Source organism: Lemur catta, chromosome 19 (genome assembly GCF_020740605.2).
Source record: "Lemur catta isolate mLemCat1 chromosome 19, mLemCat1.pri, whole genome shotgun sequence".
In the NCBI taxonomy this organism is placed as follows: Eukaryota; Metazoa; Chordata; class Mammalia; order Primates; family Lemuridae; genus Lemur; species Lemur catta.
The window spans coordinates 4,867,227-4,889,776 of NC_059146.1; the positions used below are offsets into that span (position 1 = coordinate 4,867,227).

The following is a 22,550-nucleotide window of genomic DNA, read 5'->3' on the forward strand; positions in this document are numbered from 1 at the left end:
ATTTCAGAACTTAACAGAGTTCACTGTTGGAAAAACATTCTCCTCCCTTCAAAACCAAACGCTCCTTTCCTTCCCCAAAGTTGGTGAAGTTAACCACATATCATAGCTTATATATATATACATATATATAAAACAGGACTTGCAAGAGTAAACACAACACAGAATGTGGGCTGGGCAGTCTATTCCCAATGGGGCAACCGTCAGTGCATCCAAGCTGATACAACCTTGATGAAAGCAGTGACCCAGGCAGCAAGTATTTGTCCATCTCACTTCCCAAACCAACAACACAGTTCAGGACAGGTTGGAGAGAGGGTGAAAATTAAAAGAAAGCAAAAACCTATTTACATGTGAACAGAGAACAGCATAATAAAATACTAAGGAGACGATGAGAGAAAAAGAGAGAGAGAAAGTGAATTGGGGTAGAAGGGATAAAGAATCGTAAATGAATGACTAACATTCATTAAGGTGCAAGGAGAACTGTTCATATTATAAATGGAGTTTGGAGTAGTTATTTCTATACAATTGCTACACAGAATCATTTTTTCTCTTGAAATGATGGCAGTTTTTAAAAGGAAACCAAATGAACCATTCAAATTCTGCTTTACAAGTGAACCTAAACTCATTCACAATAATTACATCACAATTTTTTTTAACCAGCACATTTTACTTGTTCTATCTTGTTAGCAAATATGGTTAATTTAAAAAAGAAAAATTCTACACATGATCGAAAACCAGTTAAGTAGGTGCAGGCAGACAGGCAGCCAAGGAAAATATTCAGCCTGTATATATCAGTATGGCTGTTCTAGTTGTTAAAATATTGAAACACTTCTATAATACTGATAAATGAAGTGTGTGTAAACGCATATGGTACACATAAATACTTCCTAGCAACGATGATTAAAATTATTTAGTAGGTATAATGTAAAAAGCACTACCTTTTTACAAAGTTTAATGTCGAAAGACAACCTAGTTGCATGTAAGACCTTAGATACTGTCTCTAGCATAAGCAAAAAAGAGATGATGAGTGAAGATACAACTCAAGATCATTATCCCTTCATGTTTTATTGCTGCAGGTGTATAGGAAAAAAATTCTTCTTGGAGATGCACAGTGCCAAAACAAGAACTCCAAACCTTTCTTTGGAATTAAGTAAGAGAAAAAATGCCTCTGACTTGATTCATTTCTCTTCAGGGACCTGATTTTTAATACAAAAAAGGATCTGAAATTAAAACCAGAGTGAATGTGACCTCCAAAGTCTACCTGCTTTCAGTCAGGCTCTGTGAAAAGCTCTTTTGTAAAAACCCTTAAATGTTCATGCACAAAACCTTCATACTAGTTCAAACTAAAAGTAAACTCAAGAATTAAGACATACAGGCAAACACAGCATAAAAGAGTACAAGTGGAATTTTGCTTCGAAGAGTTCTCCAAGTTTTCTCATTTATCCAGCTAATAATGCCATATGGTTTTTTTTTAATACTTAACATTATTTTAAGACATACTAAGATCAAATATAAATGATAATAATAATAATGGTTACTACCACCACCACCATCACTACTACCAGAGCCTACAAAACCTCAAACTCTGCCCAGCCATCATCCCCACCACACCTCTGAGCTCATCCATCCACGACCAACACTCACACTCCAGCAGTGGCCTCTAACCTGCCTCAGATTGTCCTTGCTACTGCCTCTGCCTAGAGCACTCTCCCCCCAGATGACCTCATGGCCCACTTCCTCTCTTCATTCAGGTCTCCACTCAAATGTCACTTCTTTGGAAATGTCTAACCCTGACCACACTGTATCTGACAGCTTCCCCAATCCCTGCTGCTTATTATCCCATGACCCAGCTTTATTTTTCATCACAGCACTGATCACCAGCAGTGACACTCAAATGATTGAAGAGCCAAGGGCACCAACCAATGGAACAGATGCAACAGACAACCTGATTGGTTTATAAGTTCATTATCATATACACTTATTAACCCTGAGATGCTTTATATATTTGTAGGTTTGTTTACCATCTGTTTTCCTAACTAGACTGTAAGTTCTAGGAAGGCAGGGACTCTATAATATTCACTGCTCTATTACTACCACATGGGACAATAACTATCAGTCACATAATAGGCACTCAATAATTATTTGTTGAAATCAGTAACTGAGTAATTTCTGTGTATCTATGTGTTAATATATTCTAACAATTTATCAGAAATACAAAGAATATTCTTATATGAAATGTGGTCATGTATTGAATTATTCCAAGACCATGTAAATGTACATGGACACACAGAGTTTTACAGCATTAGATACAATTAAAGCAGTTAGTAATACCACCTTAGTATCTATAACAATATCTTTGATGATTCAGAGATCACATATAAGGCTTCACATACATAACAAGAGCCTCAAAGACTCCATCTAGTTCTGATTGATTCTGCTGTTGAGGGTCTAAGGGAAGAGGAATTCCTCTAAGAAAATAAATAAACTTTACTGAAATAATAAAATTTGAAGCCCTAATTCAAATTACATGCAGGGATATTTGAAATGCTATCTTCTCTTTCCTTTCAATAGAGCAAAACAAAATTTCCTATGCAGGAAGTGGTAGAAATGAATCTCATCTATATGATGATGCTTATTTCAATCACAGAAAAGAACTAGCATTAATAAAATACTGGCAAATAGGAGGTAATAAGCACAGAGTAACTGGAGTAACTGCAATGAGTAAGCAGCAGAGAAGCAGGAGTAAGAGGAGTAACTGCAATGGTCAAATCTATATTTTCAGTGCTCATGACCTTTTAGGCACTGTGCCTAGTGTAGTGTGTACATTATCTCTAATGCCCAGAACTACCTAAATGCCATTCCAATTACAAAATTAAGGAAAATAGGGTTCAGAAAGGCCAAAAAAACTCTTCTTGGAGACTTAAAAGTAAGGTAATGATTGATCATTACAGAATCTCCTCAAGGAAAGTAGAAAAGAAAATACTATCTCAATTGATTAACCAAGAAATCAAGGAGAAAAGGATTTAATGACTGAAAATCAGGCCCTTTGTCTCCCGTTCACAGGAGTCCTTGTCTATTGCAGCTAAATAATCCCATGCATTCTTAATTTCACCAAGATCTTGACTCATAATAAAAATGATAAAATTAAGCTAAAACCACCCTTAATGCAAACCTTATAAATTAAAAAGACTTTGCTAATAACTACTTATTCTTGGTATCAGTACTACAGTTTGGAATGCTTATGCCTCCCCATCTCTAACTCCCTCTCCAATAGTGATTTGCAGGATGAATTCCCCTCCAAAGGATATTGTCCACATTATGGATAAAATTTTCAGAATACGATTGCATTGATTGCTTGCTTAGTTTTTTTACTTATCACACATATAAATTTCAAATCAAGACTATGGTACTAGAAAAGAAAAATCAGGTTAAGATTAAAATGGCATCGACAGGAGACAAATTGGAGGAAAGTAGAACAAGATGAATATTGCTGTAAGACAGTGATTAGGAAACGAGGAGTGGGGAAAAACCAGCAGCTCTACTAGAGCTGGTGACATTTCCAGTCCCTAAACACCATCAAGCACCATGGCAGGCTACAAGAAGAGGCAGGAGAGGACCGACAACAAAAACCTATGTTTAGCAACACATGGGACTGATTCTGTCGACTGTGTTCCTTTGTTCCTAGTGTACCTGACATTATTACTTTGAAAGAGTCAAATTTCAGGACAAGTTTCCTGACCACATTGTTTTCCCATTAGGCTTATTACTAAAACAGCTTTTCATAACATCAGTTAACACTTTGAAAATCTGTTCCTATATGGCCATCTCATCTGGATTATGTCTTTCCCCTTTACCTGCCCTCCCTCCTTGTTCCTTTAACACAGGAAAATGGTACAAATTTTAATCATGTTCTAAAACAGTAAGAGAAGCAACATAACTCAATGAGTTAAGAAAAGAATAAAAATCTTGGTTTTGAAATATAGAATCCTGGTGTGTCACCAACACAGTGTGTAGCCTGGAGAAAACCACTGCACATATCTGTGCTCCAACATTCTTCTTTAAGCTTTGCTAGAAGAAATTATTTTTGTATAACTGTAAAGCACTCCAATATGAGTGGTTGCCAAAAAGCTTAATTGTAATTTTTAACCATGGGACAGTGGATATGTGTCTATGATAAATTTTGAAAACATTAAGTGATAAAATTTTGCTAATAATATCTTTAAATTACTTTTTATTTGAAGTTTTCATTTGGTTTAATAAACTTATTAGGGTAACTATTTTAATGACAGCTCTGGGGGAAAAAAAGACTTGGAACTTTAACACCAATTCAATTCATTAAAAGTGGAAGAACACTTTTAAAATGCAAATAGCATTTTTTTCCCCTTATATTATTGATTCCAAATGACTTGCCCAGCACAAGTCAGTACTAGTTCTGGTTACCATATTTAATCATGATTTCAGAGATACGTCAAAACATCAAAGGGAGATCACTGCAAGTAATATGCTGGAAGAAAAGAACTAGTGCCAAAAAATTAAAAGCCCTAATTTGTATTGTGTCCTATCTAGTTACTGTTATCTTTGAAAAGTAATATAACTTCAGCTTTATGCACTTAATTTGGGACCTAGATATTTGCAGACATGGGCAGTAGCATATTCTACAGAAATGTATTTGTGTAGCCCCTCAAAGGAAGTTTTGTTTTTTCCCCCCAAAGAACATGGACTGGTTGCCAGATGTGGAGTCCATATGGCCCACGAACACAAGAGCACTGGGACAATAAGAATGAAGCTAATAAGCTCAACAGGCAGGAGCAACCATTCTGAGATGATAGACAAATGTTTGGTTTTATTGACTTTTTGAAAAAAAATATATAAATCACTTTATTTTTAAACCTGAAAATATGGCTTGGCCAGTCATTTTCTACAATTCTTCTATTTTTTTTAGCTTGAAAGGAAATTTATCCATATGCAGCTTATTACTCGGTCTGAATTCTGTCCTTCTCACATACAATTCATGTTGAGGTTAAAGGAAAGAAAATTAAATCAAGAACAGATAGTAAGATTGCTTTAACTAGTAAAAAGTTAAATTTTGTTTGCTATAACTCTCAAGGAACTGTTATAGTTAAGCAATCTCTAAGACCTGTATATTCTATTTCTTGGTTATCTCTTGAATTTAATCCTTCCTCCCCACGTGTTAACCCTTTCTACGCAAACATGTACCTTACATTCACACCCTGCCAACTTAAAAGATCCTGCAACATGCTATGTGCTATCAGAACTCTGTGTCTTTGCATATGCAGTTCCCACTACTTTGTATGTCTTTCCCATCCTTCCCTAACTGGCAAATTCCCTTTCATCCTTCAAAACATAGTTTAAATATTAACTGCTCATAGAAATCTTGTTTGGCTTGCCTAGGCAAAATTATGTCTTTTTAATGCCTTTTAAAATGAGCCACTGTGAATAAATCCACCAATACATTTCTATTCTAATGAGAAAGAAATAAAGGTAATGTTGATTACATCGGACATTTACAGAGGGGGTTCGATTTATGCCAGACACAATATTATCTACTTTATGCAAACCTCATTCAAGATTATAAACAATAGGCCGGGCACAGTGGCTCATGCCTGCAATCCTAGCACTCTGGGAGGCCGAGGCGGGTGGATCGCTCAAGGTCAGGAGTTCGAGACCAGCCTCAGCAAGAGCGAGACCCCGTCTCTACTGAAAAAAAATAGAAATTATCTCGCCAACTAAAAATATATATATAGAAAAAATTAGCCGGGCATGGTGGCGCATGCCTGTAGTCCCAGCTACTCGGGAGGCTGAGGCAGTAGGATCACTTAAGCCCAGGAGTTTGAGGTTGCTGTGAGCTAAGCTGACGCCATGGCACTCACTCTAGCCCGGGCAACACAGGGAGACTCTGTCTCCAAAAAAAAAAAAAAAAAAAAGATTATAAACAATATATAAAGCTTTTTCAAATTACAAAAAATAATACATTTGCATTATAGACACTACAGAAACACACACACGCACGCACACACACACACAAATCACTCAATCCAACTAAGATATAATAAGATGGTCACAAATTCTTTGCTGCTTCTCTCCTTGGAAGTTGGAATCTAATTTTTCCCCTTGATTCTGAGCTGGTCAATTGAATTTCTGGGACTTTCAAGTTATAAGAAATCCTGTAGCTTCCTCCAGTTCCACCAGAGCAAAGAAAAATGTTTGAGTGGTTTACCAGAGTCAAGAGGGACGTCTTGTGGCTGTTAGACAGAGAACGTCTTTGTGTTCTCACCACCTAGTCTCACCTTTTTACATAGCACGTGGCCACCCAAAATAACAACGATGCTTTCCAGTGACCCTTGCTGCTAGAAGTGAAGGTTCCGGCAAATAAGACATGAGTAGAAGTGATGTGGGCCGCTTCAGGCTGTGCATTTATTTAAAGGGTAGGTGCGTGCCTTTCTTCCTGCATGCCAAAATGCAGCCACAATGGCAGGAGCAGAAGTGGCCATCTGGGGTCATGAGAGGAAGCTGTGTGCTGGGATGTTTGCGCAAAAGATGGAAAGACCACAGTGGGTTTTATGATGATGGTGGAAACATCGTACCAGCCCTGGACCACCTATCTGTACTTTATGTGAGTCAGAAATACATTCTTATCGTGTTTAAGCCACTGCAATTTTGGGGTCTTTGTGATAGCAGCCAAACTACATGCTAATGAACATGGTCACCTTTTGCTGCAATATTGATCACAGGAGTTTGTGCTGTGAGCCTTGTGATTCTGATCGTTTTATGAGCTGATGGGGAAGTGATCCAAACAATGAATTGTCTTGATGCTTGTGCTCTTAAATGTTACCGGATTCTGGGTATTTGGAAATAGTGTATGAAGATTTAACTTATTTTAATGGAACACTAAATTGTTAGAATTTTAAAATTTTCCGAAGAAATTTATTGAAAAAATTCTCAGATGAAGAACATTAGGAATTAAAGAGATCTGAGTAGCCTAACACATTGGATCCTTAAGCACTCTTATGATTAGACTCTTTTATCCATTGACGAGACCTCTGCCCCCCGTTTTTTTTCACAATTCAGAACACCTGAGGGGACACTGTCTTATATTATCTTACTTATAGATAGAATTAACAAACTTTATTAGTTCTCAGACATATAAATCTTCTCTCCATCACTTTCTTTCCTCTCCAGGGAAGCCCTTGCCCTCTAGTTCTTTCCAAAAGAGGTGTCACTTCCAAATGGTAAAGAGAAAAAGCGGAAAAGCCTTTAAAAAAAAAAAAAGTATTTTGTTTCATTCCATGTAATAACAATCTATTGAGCACATGCTGTCTGCTAGACACTGAAGTTATAAAACTGAAACATATATTGTTTCTTGGATGTGCTCACAATTTATTTTGTAATGTGTATTAAATATCAGTACATTGGGCCATTTTCAGGGATACAGGATTAAGTAGGATTTTGTGGGTTACTCTAAGTACCTGAGCACTGCGTTTGTAGTGTTGCCTTTGAGAAAAAGAAGTGCTAGATTCTGATCAACCGATTTTTAAATTAATTTCTCAAACTGCTGATTCAAACTTGAGAATTGTAGAGCAGAGGTTGGACAAGTTAGGAATAGGAACATGATCCCACCACTAGTAAGTATCAGAGCCAGGTTGAAACCCACACCTGCCTCATACTGAAGCCACGCCCTTCATTACTATGCACTACTGGGACATTTTTCCTGGGGCAAGGCATCAAAATTGGCCACTTTCTCCCACACTCCTCTCACACTTGTTCTCATTAGGATAAAAATTTCTGCATCATATTAGACATTAAGATAAAAAGTTTTCAAAATACAATGAGGTCTACATAACCCATTAATAAAATGCTCAATTTGTGTGCATTTAAACTGATAACTTTCAGTATGAGTACTGCGATCAGTAAAATGCAATGTTTCCCACTAATTTGTTTTTCTTTGGTATCTCTATACCAAAGAAATTTGGCATTCAAGTTAGATGTTTATCTTGAGTTTTACTCATCAGCAAGCTTTTAATTGAAACCTTGTAAGACTTACACATTTCTCCATGAGAATATATCATCTCGATTTCACTTTTTCTTATAGAATAGTTATTTTAATGTTGTTCTCCTCTATCACATTAAAGTATTGTATTTTTGAATAATAAAAGATAGAGACAAATGGAAAATATAAAATAACACCCATGAACTTTTGTTCCTTTGCCCAGGGTAGGCACATCGCCAGATTTGGAGTTCGGTGAATTTATGCCAAGCATCTGATTAGAAATTGAGAGTCGAATACATAGGCTACGTAAACTATTGCTGTTAAACTGGGCTTGCCTTAGAAGCAATGATATCATGTGTTATTCCAGCTGGAAGCCAGAGTTAGTAATCAGGCAAAGTAAGTTCAAGGCTAACAATTTCGGTTCTTAGCATTTTGTGGGTCTACCAAAAAAGTTTCAAATACAGACTTCATGCCAGCGGCTGGAGGCGCGTATGGGTGGGTCTCCGGTTTGTGAAAAACAAGGATACGACGTTCTGGTTTGCTTGACCAAAAAGGAAATAATAATGGTTTGTTCTTCCCTACACTGATGGAATCGTCTATCCTGAGCCATTCCCTCTAGGTGTTTGTACCATGCTGGCCACCCCAATGACTGCTGGATTTTTTTTTTTTTTAAACATCTGGATTCCTAAGAGTGAAAGGAAATAACACTAACTGATGTTTTCTCTTTTTTAAATGTTAGTCAGCCTTGGAGAAACCAAGTCTCACTCACACCCATTGACAGGGCACCTTGGGTGTGACTTAAAGCCATGTTTTCCTGAAGGAAGCCTATGCTTAGGCTGGCTGAATGTCTAGAATACTTTTCTTTCTTTTTTGTGAGACAGAGTCTCACTCTATTGCCTTGGGTACAGTACAGTAGTGTCATCATAGCTCAATGCAATCCCCAACTCCTGGGCTCAAGTGATCCTCCTGCCTCAGCCTCCTGAGTAGCTGGGACTACAGGCATGTGCCACCACACCTGGCTAATTTTTCTATTTTTAGTAGAGACAGGATCTCACTCTTGCTCAGGCTGGTCTCAAACTCCTAAGCTCAAGTAATCCTCCCACCTTGGCCTCCCACAGTGCTAGGATTCCAGGTGTGAGCCACCGCACCTGGCCCTGTCAAACATGTATCTATGTATTGCAAGTACCAATCTGTGGCAAGTAAACTCCATATGAAGCCGAGGGCAAACCTGACTAGCCTTGCTAAACTTTAACTTGCCTCGCTTGCTTTTAACTGTTCTTAAAAATTATAAACCATTTAAATAGCAGGTAGCTAAGCAATATGCCACAAGACTCCCTTCAGCTTCCCCATAGGTGACGTCTCTGACATATGAGTCACGATGGCAATGGCTGCCTAAGTTTTCAGAAACTCAAAGTCAGCTCCTTGTCCAGTTCAAGCTGGCTGAGACCACCAACCCCGCAAGTGGGCCTGTGTGAGTGTCCCGTGGGTGAACTTTTGACACTGGAGGGCCGAAAATGCCACCCTCAGTAATGGTGATGCCACCATTTTCTGAACACGTATGAAGAAGCATGAAGCTTGACCACCTTTCCACAGTGCGCCACTAACCTCACTTCCCGGCTCCAGTCGCTTTTCCCTACTCCAGACCACCTTACTTCTCCATCCCATAAACATCCCTCACCCCCATTTTCAGGGAGCAGACTTGAGACATGTTCTCCCATCTCCTCGCGTGGCTCCACGTGAATAAACCCTTACTCTGCTGCAAAACTCATCTCAGTGACTGACATACCGCACATCGGGCAAAACGGGCTTGCTGCGGTAACACGTGTTTATAAGGAACTTCTCAAATTCCCACGAGCGGGAAGTTAAGCCTCCTACTTCAAGTGCAAAAATGAAGATTCTACTTTCAGGGACATACATATGAATAAGATATTCAAGGTCCCTACTCTTCCTTATCTTATAATCCATCAGAGAGAGACAAAGAATATGCAAACACAATAATGTCAGCAAATGAGAAACAAATGTAAAACAAAACCAGCGCAAAGCTACTCAGGGAAGGCCTCCTTGGAGACACTTGAGTTTTGTTCTGGGCCAGCCTTGTGACAAGTTGAGAAAAGAACCTTCTAATCACAGGGATTAGTGATTAGAAAAGCCACAAGGAGGCCAGGCATGTTGGCTCATGCTTGTATTTCCAGCACCTTGGGAAACCAAGGCAGGAGGATCATTTGAACCCAGGAGTTCAAGACCAGCCTGGGCAACATAGCAAGATCCCATTGCTAAAAAAAAAAAAAAAAAAAAAAAAAACAAAGAAAAGAAAAGAAAAATTAGCCAGGCATGGTAGCACATGCCCATAGTCCCAGGTACTCAAGAGGATCACTTGAGCCTGGGAGTTCAAGGTTGCAGTGAGCTATGATTGGCCAACTGTACTCTATCCTGGGCAACAGAGCAAGACCTTGTCTCCACAAAATAAACAAACAAAAAAGCCCTGAGGTTTCCCATTTATCAGAATCAAAGTAGTTACTTCAGCTCTAGTTTTCTTTATTCAAGCCTGGTACATGTGGAAGAGGGAACAGAAGTGCGTGTACACGCATGTGTGTGTGGTCGGGAAGAGGAGATCTGTAACACTGACACTGGAGTTGATGCTTAACAACTGATACGACGTGGAACACTTTAAAGCCATGAAGAACGAAGACTTGGAGCAATCCATAGAGGGTGGAGGATAAATAAAGCAAATGGTTAGAGAAGCTGAGAGACACAGTACAGCTTTTGTATTCAGAAGTTATTTTTCTGCACATGTTTTAAATAGTGCTTCTTGGTGTATATATTTCTTAAATAAAGTTAATCAATTCCAGGTATATTGTTCTAACTAAATTATAGTTCAAAATGAATAATCAGCAGTTAGAATAAAATGCCTTGCATGTTTTTGATCAAAATGAGCTATATACAAAACAGATTTAAAAAATAAACAAATTCAACAATTAAATATTTGTACATTTCTATTGTTTAAAATACTAATTAAGGGTTTATTTTAACTATGATGATCTGTCATGATTTTTAACAATTTAAAGGCACTATTCTTATATTTGAAATACTATGCTAGGCCAGGTGTGGTGGCTCAAGCCTGTAGTCCCTGTGCTTAGGGAGGCTAAGATAAGAGGATTGCTTGAGGCCAGGAGTTTAAGACTAGCCTGGGCAACATAGTGAGACCCTGTCTCTACAAAAAACATAAAAACTTAGCCAGATGTTGTGGCAGGGGAGGCTGCTACAGGAGGATCACTTAAGCTCAGTAGTTCAAAATTACAGTGATTGTGCTACTGTACTCCAGCCTGGGCAACGAAGTTCTGACTGGGGGGGATGGGAGTAAGGGATGGGTGCATACCTACGTGATGAGTGCGATGAGCACTGTCTAGGGAATGGACACGCTTGAAGCTCAGACTCGGGGGGATGGGGGGGTATGGGCAATATATATAACCTGAACTTTTGTACCCCCATAATGAGCTGAAATAAAAAAAAAACACAAAAAAACCAAATAAATAAATCTACTTATATTTCACTATATGGACCCAAGCTAAGTCAACACAGTCTTGAGCTATTAGTAATTCACTCATAAAAATCTTCCTAATGCAATATCTCATAGTGCCGGTGTAAGAGGTCATCCCCAAAGTACTCCTTGAAATAGAAGAAGCAGCGGCAGCTGCCACCCAATAAGGAGGACAGATCCTGTCCCTGGAGGGCTGAGCATCACGGTGCTCTCCATAGTCAGGGCCCCTCATAAGAGGAGAAAAGACAGACTTGAGCCCATTCAATCATCCCAAATTTACCAACCAGAGAAAACATCCCTCTCGTTAAGAGAGGAATGAATAGAGGTTCAGAGAGAGCCCGAGAGTGTGGCTAGGAAAACCCTTCCTGATGGAAATCAGAACTGGGAGAAAGTTATTTTGCTCTAATACTTGGCTCTGTAGTTATTTTTATGCAATTTTATGAAAAACACACTCCTCAATTTTCCTTCTCAGGAAAAATCCTATCAAAATCTCTTGCTAATCCATAAATGGCACCCAAATCTGACTTTGGGGATCACTTTTTTCTCCTTCCTTCTCACTCTTTATCCAAATGATATAGATATCACTTGCCTTTGCAAGTGATAATACACGATGGTGCAGAATGACTCCAAATACCAAGGCCCTTGCCCACAGAGCAACAGAGTGGTGGAAACTTCTTCCCAGAAAAACTCAATCCTTATTATTATAAATGGCTAAAAACAAGGCATTATAAAACAGGACCTCCCAGGGTGTTGTTGAAGTCAGGAACAGTGCTAAAATAAGCTATTATATTTCTAAGCCAAGCCATATGGCTTGGGAGCTAAAACTCACCAATCTGTTATAGAACTAGCAGACACACTATTTTATTTACGTAAACTTATTTTGTTATAGAAATAGATATTCTAAGATTTAATATATTTCAAAAAACTAATCCTACCTATTAAAAACTACTTTGGTAACCTATAAAATAGTTGCCTATTTTTTATTGCAAAAAGATAAAATTTAAAACAAAAGCAATATTTTACCTGGATTATCTTGAGTGGCTTTATAACTCATTTATATTTTATTTAAAAATCATTTTCCAAGTTGAGTTAAATTTAAAGTGTAAATTCTGCCTAAAGAAATAACTGGAGATGGATAGTACATATATATTTATAAAGTGCATGTTTTAGGAAGTATAAACACAGCTGCTTCCTTTACTACATAGTTTGCTATCATTTTAAAACCACAATAAATTATACTGAATAAAAGTTTTCTTCCTTGTATTACTATTCCATGCTTTTATAGAGGGGGAATCAGATGTTGGACAGAGCTTGGTGTCAGGTTCCAGTGTCATGTGAGGTCTGGGTGTTCCCTGGTTTTTTTGTCTCACTACCTAAGAATGGTTACTGAGACTGGATTGACAGAACGAATGAGCAGGCAAGACAGATGCAGGCAAGCCACACACCAAGATTTATTAAGCGTGGTACGTTCCAGAGAGGGAACGGGTCTATCTCCACGAGTGGGAACGACCCTGAGTTTCTACAACACACATACTTTTATATGATGAATGAACTGCCCCTCCTTTCTCTAGGTGGAGTTTTCATTTCTGCCCTTGGGTGATTGACATCTTGGGGTTATATAACTAAATATTTTGTGTGCACGCAGAATTCCCAGAATTCCCCTTGATTGGGGGGGTACAAATCTGCAATGCTAATTAGATGGAACATCTGTTCCTCTCCCCTCTCCCTGGTCCTGCCTAACACTGGGAATAGATGTTGTCTCTCATTTCCCTTACTCTATGATACCATGATTTTATCACACAAAACCTTTTTGGAGGTTTCAAAGTTTTCTGAACCCAATGGGGATTATGTTTATTATTATTATCACTCACAGCAATACACCATATCATTTATAAGACAAGCACAAAAAGTCTAAGACTTAACATTATAATGGATTTGCTAACGCACAATTTAAAAGGGCATTTATTTACTATGTAATTTTGACAAAAAGGGCAATTGCTTCCTTCTCTTTGAAGTTCAAGGATTGGTTATCATTATGATAATTAGTAATAAGTATACCTATAAAGATACATAAATTTTGAGAGGGGAAAAAAGTTTTTTCATTGTGACAATTAGCATAAAAACATCAGCTATCCATTGTAGAAACAATGGGACTGAAATCTAGATTTAAAGAAAAATACTGTAAAACATTATGAAACAGTAAATATAAAAAGACAGTACAATTTTTCAAAGTGACATACTCATTCTTCCCTAATAAATTTTAATTTAGGAAACTGATATCTAGGTGAGAATATATTAAAGGCATTACTCACATAAGTTGGCATTTATATTTTTGGCCCAGCTAACAACTACTATTTATTGAGCACTTACTGTACTTAGTGATGTACACATATAATCTCACTGAAAACTGACAATAATATTATGACGTAGACATTAACTCCAACTTAGATGAGGGAACTAAGTCAAACTTCCTTGCTACACTATTAAAAAGGAAAATTGTTCATATACTTACCACCAAGTTAAGTAAATGTGTCCTTGGATTAAAAGAAAGCAAAGCTATAATACTTTGTGAACACATTTCATTAACTTAGTCAAAAATATATTCATGTTCAGGTTAAATTTATTCTTTTCTATACTTTAAACTTGAAACAGAAATAGAATTATTTGCTAATTAGCACACATATGTTCAATGCCTAAAACACTGACTGTGATATTGTACCTTGGAGATAAGAGAGAGAAAAAGTTGTAAAGATGCTTTATTTCCTTTGGCTTTTTCAAACTTATTTACTGCTAATAAACACTAAATTTTTCCCAACAGCACTCAGTAAAGCTTCTCTTTTGAACACATAATATTATCTTTCTAAATTAAGTTCTTAAATCTATTATTTTGAGGAGCCTGAGTCAAACACAAGCCTTACAAATAGTCCTCAGACCTATTGCTGACTAGTAGTTAGATCAACAAAATCACTGAACCAAGAGATAACAGTAAGTAGAAGAAATGCTGTGACTTATTTTTAAGTGTAGATTTCCAAGACTGATTTCTTTTTCTGAACCAAGGTTGTCTATAATGTTACTTCAGCCATAAAGTCAACACTGAGGTTTCGGTGATGGAGGCCTGGGTAGAAAGTGGTGGAAATGAGGCTATGAAGAAATAAACAATTCTCAACATTGGCTGCAATTTCTCACTGGCTCTCAAGCCCTCTGGGAAAAGCTAAAAGTTGCCTTCATGCTCAAAATAAACTCAAATGCTCTACGTTGAAACCAAAGTCTGTAAAAGGGTCAGCTGACCATGCATTATGACTTGTTACACTAATGGATGAGTGTATACGATATAAAAGCAGCATGTTCATAAACAAAGAGCAATTACAATGGCCAGTGTATAAGTTCACCTATGCTAAAACACTAACTCATAAGGACCCATAAATGACTGAGAACGCAAGACTAGCCAGAGTGATATGCAATTATGACAAAAGTATGGTTTTGGTATTTTAAATGTTTACTTCTTTTCCTCAGTCTTTTTTTTTTTTTTTTTAAGAGACAGGGTTGCATTATGTTGGCCATGCTGGATGGAGTGCAGTGGCTATTCCCAGGTGTGATCATAGCTCATTGCAGCCTCAAACTCCTGGGTTCAAGTAATCCTCCCATGTCAGCCTCCCAAGTAGCTGGGACTACAGGCACACGCCACCCCACTTGGCTTTACCCAGTCTTTTTACTCTTCTTCCACTTGCTGAAAGAATCACACCAAATATCATGGTCACATCTAATAGTCTAACAGGGACCAAAGGATTCCAAAAATTAATTGTAAATATAAGATAGCTTAGAATTAAAATTATCTGTATAGCCTTGTTTTGAACTACTTTTATGAGATTTTGGAGCTAAGGGCATGCCTTAGAGGACATGCAGGGGTGGGCAGCATGATGAGGAGAGTGTGCATGTACATGGCAGGACAGGAAGATGAGGAGGGTTGCAACAGTGGCTTCGGGCCGGCCATCAGAGCACAAGGGTGTGAAGGGAGCGGCCATGGGGGAGGCAGCAGCGGCGCAGTGCACGGAGCCAGAGCAGGGTGAGGAAGGCATCTGTGCACGGGGTGCTGGAACCCAGAGGGATGAAAAGGCCATCCGCAGGGAGGGCGCGGAGCAGTGAGGGTCCAGTGCAGGGTATCAGAATTTGGCCAAGGCAAGGAAGGTGTCCACATGACCACCAGGGCCCAGGTGGGTGGGGAGGACTTCTGGAAGGGAGCAGGGAGACTGGGGCAAAGGGGAAAATGCAGCAGCCTTGCAAGGGTTGTCAAAATCACAGGGGGTGAGAAAGGTATCCAACTGGAGGGTGGGGGACAATGACATTCTAGGACAGAGTTTCAGAGCCCGCAGAGTGAGGAAAGCAGTGGGGGCTTGGTGTGGGGTGCTGGAGCCTGAGAACAGTGAGGAGGTCCCCCATGCAGGAGGAAGAGGTCGGGACAGCATAGGGTGAGATGTCAGAGCTCAAGCCAGGTAAGGAGGGCATCTGTGTTGGGGGTTTCAACAGGGCACCTTTGTGTGAAGTGAGAGAGAACATCCATGCAGGCCTGGAGCAGGAGAGAGCCCAGGGGAGGTGAGGACGCATTCATGTCAGGGGCTGCAGCCCTAATGGAAGATTGGCTACGTACTGGAGAGGTTATTAGGTAACTAAATACGTCCAGGAGAGTAGGAGACAGCTTCCTCACTGCCAGAGAAGGGAGTTACAATTACAGAAGGCAAAAAACTAGAATGAACCCTGTGGCATTAGAGCAAAACTGTGATATTGATATGAACTCATGGTTTTTAATAGAGATGGATTACTCCTGAGGAGGAGACCAAAAAAAAATAAAAAATAGTGATAGAGATATAAATATATACATATATGGAATAATTGGCAAATCTACTGAGAAATTTAAAAACACCTCTGGCAGAAGATAAATCAAGGAGATAAAGAATTAAAGAAATTATAGTTTTGAATCACTCAATAACTAATGATTATTTATATTATTATATTAAAATTATAAATATAAATAATAACAAGGAAGCAATAGGTCCAGATGATTTTTCAGGCATACTTTACTTTTAAGCAACTGATAATTCATTTCATAAATGAATAATTCTAGAGAATAGAAAAAGTAAAACCCACCCTAACCAATTTTACCAAACTACTATAACCCTTTTTTCAAACTAGACAGTGCTAGCACAATAAAGAAAAAAATATATGCTAATTTCACTTACAGCATAAATGCAAATGGCTAAAGAAAATATTAGCTAACTAAATCCTATCAAGGCAAAGAAAACCTTCCCTAGAGGCACCTCTAGCAAACTTCCCTTTGCCTTTCTTTGTCTAGAACCACTATTACTAGGCATGGAAGTGAGAATACCAAGATAGTTTAAGACCAATCAGGATTTGCCTGAACCATGTAGGCAAAAAAGTCGACAATGAAACAAAATTGGTGTTCTGCCAACATGAAAAAGAGGAAAATGACTATTAAGATAAGCACTCTGTAGTACAATGGCATATTCAATAAATGGCTTGGGGGAAAATAGGCTATCCATACGGAAGAAAAGAAAATTAGATCCTAATCATACCATAAACAAAAATAAATTCCGGTTGGATTAAAAATTCAGTGTCAAAAATAAAAGTTAATTTTTAGTGGCAAATATAGAATATATATATAAAGTAGGGATAGAAGAGTATTTCTAATATAGAACATAAATAAGCAGAAACTATAAAGGATAATATTAATTAACTGGACTACATAAAATTTTAAACTTTTATATAATATACAGGAATCAAAGTCAAAAAACAAACCATAGGCTGGGAGAAGTATTTACATGATATAACCTTAAAAATTCTAATATCTAGAATATATAAGGACAGTTTTTCTGTTACCCAACAAATAAAAACTGGGCAAAGTATAAGAATGAACAGTTTCTAGACGGGGAAAATTGAATCACCAATAACTACAATATAAGATGTTCAGCCTCATCAGTAGTCATAAAATTACAAATTTATATACAGAGATAGCATTGACCCACTATAAAAAAATGTTTAAGTTTGATAATACTGAGTACTGAACACTATGCTGAAAAACAAACTGTCAGCTATTCCTGGAAGAAGGGTCAACTAGTTCAACTCTTCTGTTGATATTTGGTAAACTCAACAATATGCATGGTCGATGACCTAACAATCCTCTCCAAGGGATTTATCCTAAGAAACTCTTTCACATGTGTATCAGAAGACAAGCTCTAGGATAGTCAGCACATAATCCTTTCTAATCATACACACACATACACATACACATGCACACACACAAATGGAACAGCCTAACTAAACATCAATACAGATTGCATAAATAAATTCTATGTTTATGGCGTGATTTAAAGGAATGAACTAGATCTACATACATCACTTTAGATTATCTTAAAAACAGAATGCTCATAGGAAAAAGCAAGTTGTTTAGCAATACTTATAGCATGATATCATTTATGTAAAAATTAAAACCCATAGCACAATACTCTGTATTATTTCTGAAAAGATAAATATTTAGTAAAAATATAAAAACAAGAAAGCAGCTTGTAATTATCTCTGAGGAAAGAAAAAGGAAAATCAGATTAGGGTAGGATATAGCATCAAGGATACTTCAACTTTATCTCCAGTTTCATTTCTTTAATGAAAAAGGATCTAAAATAAATATAAAAAAATGGTAAATCATATTGAGTCTATGTGGAGAGTACATAGATATTTGTCATTTGATGTAAGTTTATACTTTTTAATGCTTTATACTTTTTAAACTTTATAGTTTTAAAAAATGTTTTATAATATATACTTCATAATTTTTTAAAAAATAGATCTTTTTAAAAAAGTTTCCCATGAAAGTATTTCATCATTTATGAAAAGTTTTTATCCCACACACACAAATCACCACATAAACACTACAAATGGAGTTTGTCTCCTTTTATCTTTTAACAAACATTTTAAGGCACATGTTATAAGTTGTTTGAGGACTAGAGACTAGGTAGTGTCAAAAGAAACACAAATAGCAGTAATATTTTTGCCATGAAGATCAAAGAATAGAAAGAAGGTCCAAATGGCATAAAATTGTAAAGAGGTTTTCAAAGGTTAGTAAAATGCTCAAAAAACATCCTTAGTATTGAGTGACAAGCCAAAGATGTCACCGTCAAAAAATTTTTAAAAACAGGTGTGGAAAAGTTTCTACTTGAATTTTAACTTGGATGCACTTAGAGAATACTATGCAGGGCACATGTCAACAATATGATTTATTATGAAGACTATTATAAATATCAAAGTTTTTCCTTGGAAGTCAAAACTTTATTAATATCCCACGAAGCTGCCATAGTAACATACCTGGAGAAGGAGCCTTTCGAAAGCCAGAAAGTTGTCCCACTTGGCACTCTGCGGGTGTTTCAAAGTTTGAGCTGTGGCCAGCCCAAGCTGTAGGAGCCCACAATGATTCATTAGAGCTTTGAGGTTGTTCCTGAAGAGCTGAATATAGGATGTGAGCTGCCCTGGCGTGACTCTCCCTGGAAAACATAATAATTTATCAGTGCATTCCCTTCTAGGAGTAGTAAAATAATGAGAAGGATGTCATTAATATTTGCACAGAACTTCAAAGTTGACTGCGAGCTTTCCTAAACTATTGTGATTCTTACAACATAGTGACAATAGCAAAATTGATACTATTTACCAGCATTTTGTGAGTAAGGAAATGGATGTTAAGGGATCCGGCCAGGGTCATATTGCTAGTAGAATTCATTTTATCGTTACGTAGTACCCTGTAAATCAGTTTTCAAATAAAGTCACCCAAACATATTTGTTGAGCTCAACTTGGAGTGCCTCTCTGTGACATATAACACAGCAATCTAAGAGGTATAAAGGTAAGATTTCTAATGGTATGTGTATGTACATAAAATAAGAGGAGAAAGCTGGTACAACTATAACCAAAACTTTATCATTGATATCAGTGGGTTCAAGACAATGTTCATGAGGATAAAAGATGTCTGTCATATGGAACAAAAATGTATGGAGAACTAGGATGGCAAAAACACCAGAAGATGAGATAACAGAAGAAAGGGTTTGGCACGGGTAACATAGCACGTTTGCTACAGTGGTCACCAGCATTTAGAACAAGAGAGTCCACCTTACAAAAGGATAGAGACTGTGCGAAACATTCACGTTAGTCCTTCAGAGATCCTCAGTCCAAGTTTTACCTATAGCAGTCCTTCAACTGAGTCATCTCCTACTATATAATCTGTTAAATTTCATTCCTGCCATTCCTCAGTGCTACCACATAGTTCCTCGACATCAGATTCTACCCATCAGGCAGGAAGAAGGCAATGGGGCCAAACACAGATACAAGTCAAGTAAATCATTCCTAAACCTTTCACCCACACCATGTTTGTGGGTTGTTCTTTGACACTGAAATCCATGTTTGTTTGTTTGTTTGTTATATCACATTTGCCAATGAAACTGCTTGCATTTATTTAGTACTTTAAAGTTTACACAGTGCTTATGCAAACATGCCCTCTTCTGATTCTCATGGCAACTCCATGAGGTAGCAAACAAGGCGTGTGCTGCATCTACCTGAGGTGCTGCGAGCTTAGTGTCTCACCCAGTGTTAAATGGCAGACTACATTTAATAAACGGTTTTTGTTAAAGATCACAATACACAAAAAAATAAAGACCTTGCCACAAGAAACTTAAAAGCCTACAACATACTTTTCTATCTTTTCATTAAATTTTTTGAAGAGATTAAGAATTTTGAAGTTCCTTATTACCAGTCTATCGGCGTAAGCATCTGAAAAAAAAGAACAGCAGTGATGATAAGGAGGAAGATAAGTGTCACTAGTTTCTTTGGTCCCTTGGTAAAGATGGGTTCATTCCCAATTCTCAAAGCAGCAAGCTAGCAATCTCCTTGCTCAAGTTCTAATAGAAAAAAAGCTCATTAACACTTTCTTTGTTTGGTTTATTAAGTTTACATTTAGTAAAATTCATTCTTTTGTTCTGTATAGTGCTATGAATTTTTTTAATTTTAACATATTACAGGGGTACAAATGTTTACAGGGGCATAAATGTTTAGGTTACATATATTGCCTTTGCCCCACCCAAGTCAGAGCTTCAAGCATGTCCATCCATCCCCCAGACGGTGCACACTGCACCCATTAGGTGTGAATATACTCATCCCCTCCTCCCCCTCCCATCTGCCCGACACTGATGAATGTTACTACTATATGTGCACTTAAGCGTTGATCAGTTAAAACTAATTTGATGATGAGTACATGTGGTGCTTGTTTTTCCATTCTTGTGATACTTCACTTAGTAGAATGGGCTCCAGCTCTATCCAGGATAATACAAGAGGTGCTAGATCACCATTGTTTTTTGTGGCTGAGTAGTACTCCATGGTATACATATACCACATTTTATTAATTCACTCATGTATTGATGGGCACTTGGGTTGTTTCCACATCTTTGCAATTATGAATTGTGCTGCTATAAACATTCAAGTGCAGATGTCTTTTTTATAGAATGCCTTTTTTCCTTTGGGTAGATAGTTGGGTAACCACTATCATAATCAAGATATAGAACATTCCATCATTCTAAAAAGTTCCCCCTCTTTGTAGTCAATTCTCTTTTCCCAACCCCAGCCCTTGGTGAAACCACATTGCCACATAATTAGTATGTACCTTTATTTTTCTTATTGTTTATTTATTTACTTACTTACTTTCTTACCTAGTTATGTAGAAAGATGCCTGAAAGGAAAGATACTAATTAAAGAAAAAATCTTACTTCGAAGAATAGGATGGTGGGGCTGGGGGGTTTATCTTTTATTTTATGTTTTATTTTTTTTATTTATGTTTCAAATACGCTGTCATTTGAATTTTCTAGAAACTTATACTAGTATCACTTTTTAAATATTTTAGTTCCGAAACAAAATAAATGTCTGTCTTATGTACAATGAACAGATGTGTATTTTTCTCTGGGAAATGTGACTTTATTACTATCACTGATTTGTGCAATGAGTAAAGCATTGTCTTTCAACAGATAAAGAAAACGAAGAGTAATAACTGCCTACTTCCCACCTGAACTGAGGTTAAATGGCAAAGAAATACAATTAATATGTGTATTTAAAGCAGACAGGAAAAAAAATTTCCTGATCATGGTGACTATTAGACATTAAAACAAGTTATTAAAGGGGGAAGAGGAAAGAAATTATAAATCTTCTCCCACAGGGATCTGAAAGGCAATATATACAGCCATCTGTATAATGAAACTTGGATAAAGCCCAGCTGGGAGTTGATGTCCCTTTTTATAACGTCATAAATACTGAAGGTTTTCTGGGATAGCCTTTAAATAGTACCTGTTTCTTGTTACACAAATTTTTGAGCTCTACAGCGTTAAAAGGTAGAATGAGAAACTAATGTGAAAAGAGTATTTTAATTACATGAATCAATTCAATCAAATGAGTCTAAAATTCAGAAATCTGCTGTAAGATCCATTGCGAGGCTGGCATGGAATAAAGTAAAACTTTTGCAAAATCAGGAGTCACAAATGGAAAATAAACAGCTCTCCCTGAAGTTATACAAAACAGTGAAATGTAAAACCAGCAGAAACATTTATGGTTTAGCTTTCTTTGGAGATGCGGGCTTCCCAAGGCTGACTGGAACCGTGCCTCAATGTTTATAAACTTAGCAGGGAGGACAGGAGGGAACAGAGCACCCCTGCTGTCCGGAGGCAGATTACCAGGCTGTCAGGGAAGGAGCATTTCCTTGGTGGGTCTACTTCCCCTCGGAAAGGAACTTCTGCTCTTAAGAGAACCTCTAAATAATGAAACCCCCTCCCTGCAGCTGGGGGCTTTCTCCCCCATCACTCTCTCAAGGTTTTTAAACTCCTTGCCCATATTCTCTTGTTGGAGCTCCCTTATGCTGAAAACATATAAGATTAACAAGCAAGATGGCTGACTAGAGGTGTCTAATGCTCATCACCCCC

The 22,550-nt window shown here is 37.5% G+C and overlaps 1 protein-coding gene across 1 annotated transcript in view; it reads right to left on the reverse strand.

Annotated features, from left to right (window-relative positions):
* The window catches only part of SCFD2 (sec1 family domain containing 2), a 269,076-nt gene that overhangs the window by 216,019 nt on the left and 30,507 nt on the right, over nt 1-22,550 (reverse strand). Inside the window, exon 4 of the mRNA XM_045533014.1 lies at nt 18,912-19,087. Coding sequence (XP_045388970.1) covers nt 18,912-19,087 — 176 coding nt within the window. The remainder of the gene's footprint in view (nt 1-18,911; nt 19,088-22,550) is intronic.